Source organism: Callithrix jacchus, chromosome 10 (assembly GCF_049354715.1).
Source record: "Callithrix jacchus isolate 240 chromosome 10, calJac240_pri, whole genome shotgun sequence".
NCBI lineage: Eukaryota > Metazoa > Chordata > Mammalia > Primates > Cebidae > Callithrix > Callithrix jacchus.
Window position 1 is genome coordinate 45,564,693 of NC_133511.1, and position 13,857 is coordinate 45,578,549.

The 13,857-nt window shown below is 45.3% G+C and overlaps 1 protein-coding gene across 8 annotated transcripts in view; it reads right to left on the reverse strand.

Moving 5' to 3' along the window:
* The window catches only part of AMOTL1 (angiomotin like 1), a 176,040-nt gene that overhangs the window by 130,759 nt on the left and 31,424 nt on the right, over positions 1–13,857 (reverse strand). For 4 of the 8 annotated variants that reach the window (XM_035265229.3, XM_035265223.3, XM_078339927.1 and 1 more), the window contains one exon: positions 7,272–7,322. The exons of 2 other annotated variants lie outside the window; for them this stretch is intronic. In XM_035265229.3, coding sequence (XP_035121120.3) covers positions 7,272–7,322 — 51 coding nt within the window. Of the gene's footprint in view, positions 1–7,271; positions 7,323–7,922; positions 8,125–13,857 lie in introns of those variants that run through there. 2 more of the 8 variants (XM_035265225.3, XM_035265222.3) reach the window with 1 other exon arrangement.

The window sequence follows — 13,857 nt, forward strand, 5'->3', positions numbered from 1 at the left end:
TTACAAAAGGGTTAAAGGAAAACAGCAAATGATGTTGAAGCACCCCAGGACTAGTCACCATGAGGAGCTGCTACTGTCCCTGTGATGGTTAGTTTTAGGTGTCGACTTGACTGAATTAAAGGATACCTAAAGAGATGGTGATGCATTATTTCTGGGTGTGTCTGTGAGGGTGTTTCCAGAAGATGCTGGCATTTGAGGAGGTGGACTGAGTGGGGAAGATCTGCCTTCAATGTGAGTAGGCACCATCCAATTGGCTGAGGGCCAGAATGGAACAAAAAGGGCCAAGGAAAGGCAAATTCTTGCTATCTCCTCAAGTGTTGGGACACCTTTCTTCTCCTGCCCTTAGATGTCAGAACTCCAGGTTGTTTGGCTTTTAAACTCCAGTACTCACACCAGTGATTACCCAGGCTCTCAGGCTTTTGGCCTTGGACTGAGTGTTACATCATCATCTTCCATGGTTTTGACGATTTCAGACTTGGACGGAGCTCACTAATGGATTCCATGGTTCCCCAGTTTGCAGACAGCCTGTCATGGTACTTCTCACCCTCCATAATCACAAGAGCAGATTCCCCTAATAAATTCTCTCTCATTCAACTATATCTATATATTTCCTGTTGTTCTGTCTCTCTGGAGAACCCTAATACCACCTATAAGCTGGAAGAGGGAGTTATCAGAATCCAGCAATACAGGATGCTATAAGAGAGGGCCACTCTATAGGATCTGTGCCCTTCAGGAGAATCACACAGCCATACTGTCCCACAGCCTGATGGGAAGGAAGCAGGTACCATGCGTTCTCTTTCTTACCACCCTCCTGCCAGTGCCTCTTATTGACCACATCCAACAGGAAGCCAGGCGATGCATTCCAAAAGGTAAGTGTTTCGGGGCACAGAGAAGAGTGATAAAGGATGGTAAGTGGGCCTCGAAAAGCACCAAAAAATAGTACATGATTTTTAAGTTTAGGAAAAGGGAAAGAAGATGCAGATTAACTAACTTGTCCACAGTCACAGAGCAAGTAAGAGGTGGAGCTAAAATTCACCACTCAGTATGGCTTGATACGCATGCTCTTAATCACTAAGATGTGCTTCCTATAACTTGTTAAGAAGATTGCTAGGCATCCAGCATCTCTTTCTTCCTGTACCCTACCCAGCTATTCTCTGATAATAGACCCCATCCTATCCCCACCCAATTTTCCCAGCTTTCTTGGAGCTGCATGTAGCTATATGATTAAAGTTGAGGCCAGTAGAATATAAGTGAACACCATTAGATGTGTGAAGCTTTCAGGTGGTACCCACCACTTTCCTTCTCCTTCTTCTATGGACTAGAATGTAGATGTGCTAGTAGAAGCTGAAACAGTCACCTTGAACCACTGCATGGAAATTACATTTGAGGATATAATGCATCCTGAAGCCACCAGATCAGCCCTGGACTGCTCATGCTCTAAGTGGAAAAAAGAAAACTTACATATTGTTTAAGTAACTGTCATTTTGGCTGTTTTTATAGCAGCCCAGTCTGTATCCTAAATAATACCAAGACCAAGGACCCATAATGATCAAAATGAGGCTCAGTCATGGTGGTTTGAGCAATAAGAGAAATATGACTGGTAGAGTCTGCTAGTGATCACCAATGTGTGTGTTTTCCTCTTTTTCCTGGCAGATAACTAGACTACATTTTCTACCCCACCCCATTCCATCTGGGTGAGGCTGAGGGACTAGTTCTTGGCTTTGGAAAATGAGGGGAAGTGAGTATTTTGCCTCCAGGCTGAGGCAATCAAGGGTGAACATACTTTCTTTCTTGCTCACCTGATTCACTTACCTGACAAATGAATGCAAAGCATCAGCGAAAGAATCTGAGCCCCTAGAAGATGTTGAAGCCAGAAAATGGAAGAAGCCGAGGTCCTCAATGACACAAAAAGCACAGCTCTCTGACAACTCCACACTGGACCATTGCACAAGGAAGAAATGCAGCCTTCCTTGCGTTAAGCTACTCACACTGGGGTTTAACCTATTCTGACTAAGGCATAAATAAACACTGTGATCCAAAGCTTCAATCTCATTCCATATTTTTGGAGGACAAGCAGGTGGGAAGAGACTGGGAAGTATTTAAGTTATTATTTAAGGAAGCTATACAAATGTCATCATTTATCCTAATAAGACCCAGCATACATCCCGCCTGAATGAGGAAGGCCAGAATAGCACAAGAAAACACTTTCTCCTTGCATATTGGCCCTCAGGGGATTTAGCCCTGGTGGATCCCTAGAATGCTATTCTCATGACACACTCCTCTCCTGTCACTCATGGACCAGTCACCGGATCTGAGCAGAGACAGCAGAAACTGAGGCATGCCAGAGAGTCAAGCAACCCCAAAGGGCAACAAATTACGAAAGGCTGAGAAAAAAAGGAACTAGTCTGCTTATGTGTGGTGAGCTTGAGCTCCCCACTCTTCTTTCTAATGTCCAGATTTTCTAAAATAAGCATGTAATACTTTTATGCTAAAAAAACTAAAGTTTAAAAATTGGAGTTTTAAAACTTCAATTTTTAAGAAAGTTTAAAAACAAGCTGGATAAGCCCCAGGAATAAACAGAGGAGATATAGGTCACAGGTGAAAGGATCCAGTCCTCAAGGCACTGTTATAACAAGAAGATAGGCCAGTCTTAGAGATATACAAGTATGAAAAGATAAAGTGTCTCGGGGTGGTGCCCCACTCCATTTAACAAATACTAACTGAAGAATAGCTTGTGCTGGGCACTGTGCTGGCTGCTAGACTTACAAAGAAGAAGAAGGTGGCCACAATATAGAGCAGTTGTTCACAATCTTAGCTGCACATTGAAATCACTTGAGATGTGATTAAAAACAAACAAAAAACGCATTAACACTGATGCTTGGGTCCACATCCCAGAGATTCGGATGTAATCGTTCAGGACTGGGAACTGGTTTCTGGACTTTAAAAGCTCCTCCTGATTCCAATGTGCAGCCAAAATTGAAAACCACCAGGGGGACATGACACATGGGATTTGTGTTGAAGGCTGGGTAGGAGCAAGTCAGGGGAGAAAGGGAGAAGGGGGAGGAGGAGTATGCAGGTGAGGAACCCAACCTGAATGCAGAGGATTGCCCCATAGTTCCATACAACTAGAATGGCAGAGTGGGTGTGAGTGATGCAGATCATGGCGTGCCTCCTACGTCAAACCAAACATCTATCCTCCAGGGAGAGGAGACTCAGTCAAGGTTATTCACAGGGCAGATGTGGTAACATCTGGATTCATCCCAACTCTCCACGCATTCTTTCTAACCCTCTCAGATGGCTGTAACTTCTAGCTATGGATGGAACTACAGAAAGGCTATGGAAACTATGAGAAAGGGTGGGCTTTGCCTCCTCAGAAAATGGTACCACCACCTCAGGAAACAAAGCGTATTTCTTGACTCTCCATCATGACCACCTTCAATACAGCATTCATCCAAAGATACACCCCTTTCGCTACTGCTTTTTCAAAAATCCCCTTTTTTGGTGACTTAATTTTATTATATGATCTTGCTGCAACACTGAGAATCAATCTCCAAGGAGCCAATATTTACTAACTTGCAGACTGACCTAAAAATTTGAAGGTGGAATGGACTACCAATCACGAGACAAAAAAGCAGTGGAACTATCACCAAAACCTCAGACAGAAAACCATTCCACATGCAGCTTCAGGGACAAATCATTAAATAATTCCACTGACCGAATCACCATTCCTGACTATCTCTTTTTGGAGACTAGCTAAGTTGTAGAGAAGTTTCCAGAAATAAAAACGATTTGATTAGTAGGTGGGATAACTAATAAAAGCTATTTCATCCTTGAGGCTTGGGAAATAAGTATGTTTTAAATGAATATAACAATAAAACAATAAAATAGAAGCACTTCCTGAATTCCAAGCACATTCAATACATGGACTTTACATACACCATTTACCATACCCAGGCGAGTTCCAACTGAGTTGATGAAATAACTGAGGTTTAAAGCAGTTTAATCACCTGCCCAAGGTCATAACTAACTGCAATCGAATTCAAACTAGATTTTTAGGACTTCTGTGATGCTATGATGTAATAAAAATATATATGTATTTGGTTTTCATCCCTGGTTCTCAGCACAGAGCTCCCAAAACCCTTGAAATTTCCTGAGTGATAGAGATGATAGGAGCATCTCTTTTTATTCATAACAAGTACCTTGTAACCATACGTGAATTTAGGCTAATGAGATAACTGGTAGCTGAAAGTCCTTAGACAGTTTCAGGATGGGGGCTTGTTGTGGAAAGAACCAACCATATTATTAAAAGGTTGAAATTTCCAGCCCCACCCACTTACTCTTTCCCCTTCCTCCCCGAATCCCTCCGCGTACACACCTGACCTTTGGGGAGGGAAAGGGACTGGAGATTGAGTTAATCACCCTTGGTCAATGATTCAATCAATCATGCCTAGTAGAACATCCATAAAAACCCTAAATGAGGGGGTATGGAGAGTTTCTGAGTTAGTGAACCTATCCATGATCCAGGAGTGGCCAAGATCATGCCATTATACTCTAGCCTGGGCAACAGAGCGAGACTCTGTCTCAAAAAAAGAAGAAGAAAGAAGAGGAGGAGGAGGAGAAGAAAGAGGAATAGGAACAAGAAGAAGAAGAGGAAGAGGAAGAAGAAGAAGAAGAAGAAGAAGAAGAAGAAGAAGAAGAAGTTGTTTTATCAGTAGAAAAACAATTTTCTTTTAACTTTCCTCTGCCTCTTCTCATATTCTGGCCAGGAGTGAACCTGTGCTCATCTATACTCCAGAAAGAATGGCTGCTTGACAAGCTCATCAACTGCTGTAAGAGGCATTTTTCCTGCTGTGTGTCTAAGAAAAGTACCAAAAACCATCATGACTCTTTCCAAGGGAGAAATGACAGCTCTGTCTTTGACCTGAATAGCATGAAAACAAAGCAGTCTGATCCAGAGAGCGGCTCTGTCCTTGGGGACACTATGTACCCAAACAGCAAGGCACATGAATATAAACAATGAATTCCCAATGGCTATAGGCCTCCTTTGCCTTACAGCACCTCACAGCACTTTAAGAGGTGAGAAGTAGAACTGGGAGACACCTCAGGGATTACCAGGCACAACCCCTGCTTTTTGCAGATGAAGAAACTAAGGCTAGTTAATATGTCTGCTAAAGAAGCTGGAGCAGAGTGAAAGCTAGGACTTTGATCTCAAACTCTGAGACTTCTGTCTTATTTTCTCTATCACCCTGCAAACCCAGAACCCAGAAGGGAACTCCATGGTTCCCATCACACTGCGATAGACTGAATATTTATATCCCCTCAAAATTTACATGTTGAAATCTAATCCTCAATGTGACGGTATTTGGAGGTGAGGCCTTTGGGAAGTGATTAGGTTACAAGGATGGAGCCCTCACCAGAGGGATTAGTGTCCTCAGAAAAGAGACGGCAAGAGCTCCCTGGCCCTCTTCTGCCATGTTGAGGACACAGTGGGAAGATAGCCATCTGTGAACTAGGAAGCAGGCCCTCACCAGACACTGAGTCTGCCAGTCTCTTGATCTTGGAATTCCCAGACTCCAGAATTTGTGAGAAATACATTTCTGTTGTTTATAAATAACCCAGTCTGGTTTTGATATAGAAATCCAAATGGACTAAGACACATACTCTAAACTTCTCATGAGAAACTGGGCTTTTACCACAGGGGAGCTGAAGAGAAAAAACACTGTTTTTCATTTTATATTGCTAATTTGAAAGGACACCCATATTTGTCAGTGCCTCATGGGAGCAGTCCAGTCTGAAAGTCCCAGCAGGAGTTATGGAGATGAAAAAGGGTCAAATACCTGGGCCTTCCTGCTGCACAAATCATTCTGTGAATGCAAACAATTTACTATTTATACGGGCTGGTTTCTCAGAGCAAGCAATGCTCATCCTGCCATCGCTTATGTTTATGGATGACCTAGGACCAAATAGCTTCTGCCACACTGTGGGGCATCAATGCTAGTGTCATTAACATACAATTATACATGCATGGAGCAGAGCATCAAGTACCTGCAAAGCTATGGTTTAGATGTCACTTTCATTTCATAAAATGATTCACCACAGTGTGTCTCAAAAGCTAGTTTTGCTCATGCATTTAGTCTATGATTCCATTGATAGAGATGTGATTGCCTCACAACTTGCCAGAAACACATCCTCTGAATAAAACCTGGTACTCTTCCCTGCCACAGAATGCCAACCTTGATCCAGACCTATTTCGGGTGCTTGGCTCCTAGAAATGAATGAAAGTCGTTGTCAAGGTAGAATCTTGCTTCAGGTCCTGTGAGACTGGATGAGGACATTCTTCCCAGCACAAGAGGCTGACCAGGAACAGGGTGCCCACAGCTGAGTGTGGGATAAACGTACTTAAACTGTCTTTGTGGACAGTTCCCCTCCTCCTTTACTGTCAACGTATATCATCAAATAAATCCGTTCATTTCCTGGTAGGAAGGCAAGATATTCAGGCTAGTGATGAAAGAACAGTGAGGACAGACTTGATAGCCCAGACCAGTAGCAGCTAAACTAACTCTGACAGCAGAAGAGAAAGAGAAGGACCCAACCACTAAGCTACCGAGTGAGAATGGGGTGGCAGGAAGTTAGAAAGATCCTGACCATTCGCATTTCTTTCTCTTTACTCTCTCTTCAGCCTGTCTCTGACAAGTGTCCCGCTTCACCCATCACAAATCTCCATCTGAAGATGGAATGTCCTATCTAGAGACGCCTGCAGGCTAACTGAGGAATAGAAACCAGGGAGGGAAGCAGCTCCTGGGTCTTATAGTTTGATAATTACACCGCTGTTTTCAGCCCGACTTCATTAAATTCAGGGTAAGGACGACCCACGCAACGTCCTTCTCCTGCCAGGTACTTGGTAAGACAGAACCAGCCGCCTGTGTCCTTCCGTCAGGATGAGCGCAGGTTACAGACGCCCCAGGTCTGGAAGTTTGCTGTGCCAGGCTCCTCAGAGCAGCACCACTGACCCAGACGCCCGCGCGCGCGCGCACACACACACACACACACACACACACTCGGCACACTGGACACTTGCCCCGCCACCTCCAAAGCACAGCGCCAAGGAAAGGCCGGTTTCCGCCGCGAAGGCAGCAGGTGTCCCCTGGCCATTTCCGTCCTCACCTCGACCCCAGCCCCACGCCTGGCTGAGTTCATCTCGGCGCCCCCCAAACTCGCGGTTCTCCGGCAGAATTGCGACGAAAAATAAAAGACAAAAGGAGCAGACTTACCTAACTCGTCTGGGCTGTAGGGTGAGAGCGAGGCTTCCACAAACTCACTGTCTGGGGGAGAAGAAAAGCAGAAAACAAAACTCGAATCGCTACCATCCAGGGCGAACCCACCAAGCATCAGCTCAAGCGCAGGTCGCCGGGAAAAGCGCGGGTTTCTCTCTCCCAGCGCTCAGAATCCGTGAGCTGGGGTCCCGCGGGATTCGGGCCTTCCGAGCCCCTGAGAGTGAGAAATCGCCGCAGAAACTTGGGGGCAACTTGGCCCGTGCACCTTGCTGCTTCAAGGCGCCGTTAGGCGCGCGCCAACTTTCTCCGCGGCTACCCGGGCCGGGCAGTGGGCCGCGGCCACACCGTCTTCCTTCAGCCCGCTGGGCGCATTGCTCTGTCTGCGGGGCCTGGCGCAGACCGCCCAGCGCCAAGGAGCCGCAAAGTTTTCCCGCGGTTCCCGGGGCCCGAGGGCGCGCAGCGGCGGCGGCGGCGAGCACCCCTAGCCCACCCAGGCGCCCCGCGCATCCCCGCACGTTGCTAGGCGACCGTGGCCGTCATGCTCCGCGGCGGCGCGCGCGGCCTCCAAACTCCCTGCTGGCTGAGTCCTCCCCAGTCCCCGCCCCGTTTGCCCATTTTCCAGAAAATCAGAGCATAGCCTGTTCTAACCCGATTCCCTGCTCTGTTGTGTTGTCTGCCCTCCTCCGACGCTTGGGAAATCGTTTGTTCTGTGGCTTCTCCTGAGGAGACGGAGAATTTTCAGGGCTTGAATAGGTCTCGCAGAAAGGTAGGAGGAGCCCCAAATGCCCCCCAGTCCTCTCGTTTTGGAACCAGAATTCCAACTCCAGTCCAACATTATTTCCTTCTCTTAAGGAGATCACCTGGCTCAAGTGGGCAAAGTAATATGAGCCCCATTGCACAGATAGGGAAACTGAGGCTGAGAAGTTGTGAATGTATGCGTGACCACATTGTGATAGGGGTATGTAAGGGAGAAGGGAAGGGAGGAGAGAAGAGCAATGCTCCCCCTACTCTATGAAAGATTGACTACTTCAAATACAGAACGTTGAAGCAATAGTTATGCTGAGAGCTGTAATTCTAAAATAATTAATGTCACCCTGTGAGAACCTTCCTCTATGGGTCAGTGGCCTGCATACTTTGGGCAGATGTGTTATGTATCTCCCCCCAGACCCCAGGACTGACTGTGACGGCTCTGAATTGCGGAGGGCGGGGAGGCTGGACTTGGGATGTGCTCCAGAGAGAGCCCAGCAGCTGATGACCCAGGGCGGTGTCGGGAGGAAAGAAGGAGCAAGCATGGAAATGGTTGTCCTTTCTCCATCCTGGGAAGACTACTGGAGGGTCAATAGTCTGGGCAGCCTCGTGGGGGGACTTCTATTGTCTCAAAGTGGTCAGAGTACCAGCTGCAGCAGCCTAAGAACCCGGATCTGAGCTAATATGCTCTCATCTTGTAAACACTCAGCCATCTCCGGGTTTTCCACTGTCAGTTTTTGGTTTACAAATCACCATGGAGGACAGAAAACCCCTTCAGCCAGCATTGCTCACGGAGCCCAGGGAAGCAGGGGTGGGGCTGTACTTCCTCAGCAAGGCAGTATTCTTGAGGGGCTGAGCCTATCTCTCCATCCTCTTCTTTTTCCTGCTTCTTATAATCTGAGCACCCAAATCCAGGAATTGAGTATGTTTGGGTGAGGGTTTGCACTCATCACTCAATACCCTCCCACCTCCTAGAATTCTCTCATTTGTCCTCTGGAAATCATGCTTCGTCGCTAGCAAAATCCCCCATATATCCTCAGTCTCCTTTCTGAATGTTTCTTTCAGTGTCTTGCTCTAACCCCATATCTGGCTTTCCTTGAAAATAACAGGCTGCATTACTTGCATTCTCTATTTATTTCAGCCATCTACATACTCTCTGGTTGTTTCACCTCATCTCTTGAAGAAAATGGCATCTGATTCACTGTCACTTTTCCCAGTATCATTGCTGTGACTATTCTTATTTTTCTCCATCTGCATTATCACACTCTGATCTCTCAAGTCTTCTGCATCCTATCCCTTTCTTGACCTGCTCCAACCACACCAGCCCCCTGCTGTCATAGCGATGCCATGCATAATATCAATGTGAAGTATTCCACTCTCCTACCTTGCTAGCTTATCCTCACTCTTATTTTAATCCAATGTGTCCTTGACCCCACCATCATCTGTAATTTACTTATCCATGACCTTTGCTCTGTCCCTCACTCCCCTCATGATCCCTCTTCCTTCCTTATGGATGTTGGTTTCCAGTTTCATTATCATTTCTCTCCTGCTTACACCTTCAAAACCATGCTCTGCTCTCTTTTCATGCTATTTACCTGGTAAAAACACAACCCTAGTAAAATATAACTCTCCACCTTCTTTCCATCTACACCCAGCTAAACATGATTAAAGAAGCAAAAATTTGACTGGGCATGTTGGCTCATACCTGTAATCCCAAAGCTTTGGGAGTTCAAGGTGAGTGGATTACCTGAGGTTGAGAGTTTGAGACCAGCCTGGCCAACATAGCGAAAACCCATCTCTACTAAAAAAAACAAAAATTGGCCGGGCGCGGTGGCTCACGCCTATAATCCCAGCACTTTGGGAGGCTGAGGCAGGTGGATCACGAGGTCAAGAGATCAAGACCATCATGGTCAACAAGGTGAAACCCCGTCTCTACTAAAAATACAAAAATTAGCTGGGCATGGTGGTGCACGCCTGTAGTCCCAGCTACTCGGGAGGCTAAGGCAGGAGAATTGCTTGAACCCAGAAGGCGGAGGTTGCAGTGAGCCGAGATCACGCCATTGCACTCCAGCCTGGGTAACAACAGCGAAACTCCGTCTCAAAAAAAAAAAAGAAAAATTAGCCAGGCGTGGTGGTGTATGCCTGTAATCCTGGCTACTTGGGAGGCTGAAGCAGGGGAATCACTTGAACCCAGGAGGCAGAGGTTGCAGTGAACCAAGATCACACCATTGCACTCCAGCCTGGGAGACAGAGCAAAACTCCATCTCAAAAAAAAAAAAAAAAAAGCAAAAATTATGCTGCCTGGTCTTATTTTCAATTCATGACCACTAAAATCAAATGGAGCTTAGTACAGCCCAGCAGTCACTCTGCATTTGCCTGTTGGTTTATTCTCCCTCTCTCCTATTGCCATAGATGAATCATCTAAGGCCATTATGGCCTTCAGTATAAATCAGATCCTATTCATGTGGCTTTTGCCTCTTCTCACCTGGATTAATACTGTCTTCAGTCCTGGATCACTCCCATCAGTATACAGACGTACTACTATGTTCCTGTCTTTTTTTTTTTTTTGAGATGGAGTTTCGCTGTTGTTACCCAGGTTGGAGTGCAATGGCGCGATCTCGGCTCACCGCAATCTCTGCTTCCTGGGTTCAGGCAATTCTCCTGCCTCAGCCTCCTGAGTAGCTGGGATTACAGGCACGCGCCACCATGCCCAGCTAATTTTTTGTGTTTTTAGTAGAGACGAGGTTTCACCATGCTCCTGTCTTTTTAAAAGTCCTTTATGGACTCTACCTATCTCTAGCCGTTACTCCAATTCTCAGCTACCCTTTACAACAGAATTCATTAATATAATTGTCTACACACTGATAGCACCCTTTCTTCATTTTGCTCTTACAAGCAGCCTAAACAGGTTTCTACCTCACTCTGCCAGAGTAGCTCTTTTCAAGGGCAAGAATGGCTTTGCCATTGCCAATTCCAATGATCAGTCCTAGATCCTAAGAGCAGCTTTTGACCTGCTGATCCTATGAGTGAATGGGCTTAGATGGGCTCTCCTCCAGTTTCCTATCAAATCAGGAAGCAAACAGCCTCTGTGTCTCAAGAGAGGTGGTCTGTAGAGGGCTTTGGGTTCAGCCAGTCCTGGGTTCTGATACCAGTTCCAATATTAACTAGTAACTTAATTTCTTTCAGCCTTAGCGTTGTGTAAACATGGAGATAATAACCATACCTAGCATGCCAACGTGGTGAGAGTACAATAAACTAATGTACTTGTGGCCCCTAGAAGGAAGAGTGTCACATTGTAAAAGTCAAATAAATGTTAGTTATTTTTGGATGCCATGCTCCTTTACAGCTGACACAAATGGACTCTTTTTTTTATCCCATTACAATTTTGTGTTACTGAAAGAAGATACTAACCGCAGGGTATATTTACATTAGGGGAATGTTCATTGTCTCCGACTTTTAGTTTGCGTTCCAAGAGTTGCCTTGAAAGTTGGTTACATGGAGCTGGCAATATGCTTACCCCTATGAAGAGTGTTGCGAGTCCTCCACAGGGTGATTAGGTTCTGAAGCCTGCCAAACTGTTCTCACAATGGATTTGCCTTCCATTTCTTCTTATAAATAGATGACTTGTAAGCTAGGAACTATACTTACAGCACTTTAGTTATTCGAATTTCCTAATCAACTGAGAGTTAATGAGAAAACATTTTTGTTGTTTTAGTATTCGCTGTTGAAAATTCTCTAAAGTAAATGACTCCAATTTTCTATCTTGGGAAGCAGAACAGAGCCAACAATAATGTTTCCTATTAATCAAACAAACATTTATTGGGAATTTACCATGCTTCCAGCACTGTGCTAGGCACTGCAGACACAGAGGTGATCAGTGCCTTTCTAATAAGGGATTCCAAGACAGACTTTATTGAATCTCAGGGCAACATGCAAAGTGCCTTCCCATACTTGACTTTTATAGGTCTCTTATAAAGAAATAGTTCTGCTGGAGCATCGCTGAGTTATAACAAACAGTGCACAAGTTTACAGGTTTGAATCTCAGCTCTGTGAATTAATGGGGGGCATTTTCAGTTTCCAGACAATAATAGGTGCCTCACTGGATTGTTAGGAGCAGCAAAACAGGTAAGGTGTGAGACAGACCAGGCCTGTAATTCTAGCACTTTGGGAGGCAGACGCAGGTAGATCACCCGAGGTCAGGAGTTCAAGACCAGCCTGGCCAACATGGTGAAACTCTGTCTCTACTAAAAATACAAAAATTAGCGGGGAATGGTGGTGGGCGCCTGTAATCCCAGCTACTTGGGAGGCTGAGGCAGGAGAATTGCTTGAACCTGGGAGGTGGAGGTCACAGTGAGCCAAGATCATGCCACTGCCCTCTAGCCTGGGTGACAGAGTGAGACTCAATCTCAAAATGCATACACATATATATGCATACATACATACATATTGATTTTCTTCCCACATAGAGGGCTAGAGCATGCCATACTGCTCTCCTTTTCCTGTCCCAGGTGGCAGGAAGGCCTCCTGCTGCCACGGCCTCAGCAGACAGCGAGAGCAAGTCCTTGCCCCTGTTTCTAGGGCAGGGCAGCACATTTATTAGAGGTGGGACATGCGGAGAGGAAATGACAAGGTGGAAATATTTCTCGGGCTCAAGAGGAAGTTTCCCATAGAAACAGATTACACAGGGGCCTGTATCTAATGGCCACTGTTACTACTGCCATGATATATCATGAATTGAATGGGCTTTTGGGAGCTGGCCTGGGAACCCAACTCCAAACTTTAATGTTCTTTCCTTCCTTGTATTTTTTTTTTTTTTTTTTTTTTTTTTGAGACGGAGGACGGAGTTTTGCTTTTGTTACCCAGGCTGGAGTGCAATGGCGCGATCTCGGCTCACCGCAACCTCCGCCCCCTGGGTTCAGGCAATTCTCCTGCCTCAACCTCCTGAGTAGCTGGGATTACAGGCACACGCCACTGTGCCCAGCTAATTTTTTGTAATTTTAAGTAGAGACGGGGTTTCACCATGTTGACCAGGTTGGTCTCGATCTGCCGACCTCGTGATCCACCCGCCTCGGCCTCCCAAAGTGCTGGGATTACAGGCTTGAGCCACCGCGCCTGGCTCCTTCCTTGTATTATTGTAAATGTTTTAAATTTATGTTTATAATATAAACAAATAAAATGTTTTCCCTATAAAGGAAAAAACATTTGGTATAGATTGGTATAAACTGAAAAATAAAAGTCTCCTTTCCTGTCCTCTCCTAATCTCCATTCTCAAACTAAAAACCATCCGCAACTTCTTATGTGTTTCTAGCGAGAATTTTTTTAGGCATATTCAAATGTGTATATGAATTGTTTAAACAAGTTGGATATTGTTATTATGGATTCCAAATTAAAGGCAAAAATTCCTAAATGAAATTTTGCTCCACTCCCAGTCATAAGCTGGGGTATGACTATTTTCTGTTTAGGAAGGCAAGAAAGTATATTAAAAAGTCATAGAAGAAAAGTCTTATCAATCATTAGAAAACAGTAAAATTTTAAACAAAATCTAAGTGTTTCAAGGGCAACACATAACTCTTCAGTTATCTGGAAAACTCAATCAGCTCTCTCGTTCCTCAGTAAATGAGGTAAGGTTATATAGCAACACTGGACATAACTCCAGGCTCAAAGGAAATTTTAATTGCATTTCTAAAGCTAAGAGCACACTCTAGATACTTTTTGGGAGTACAACACTCATCACAGATTTCTGCTTGGTGTTCATGGACTCCAGTTGTGAGCCAGGAACCTGCCCTGTAGCAGTCTGGGAATGCCATCAAGCTCCTGCTCAGCCTCTGCTGCAGAG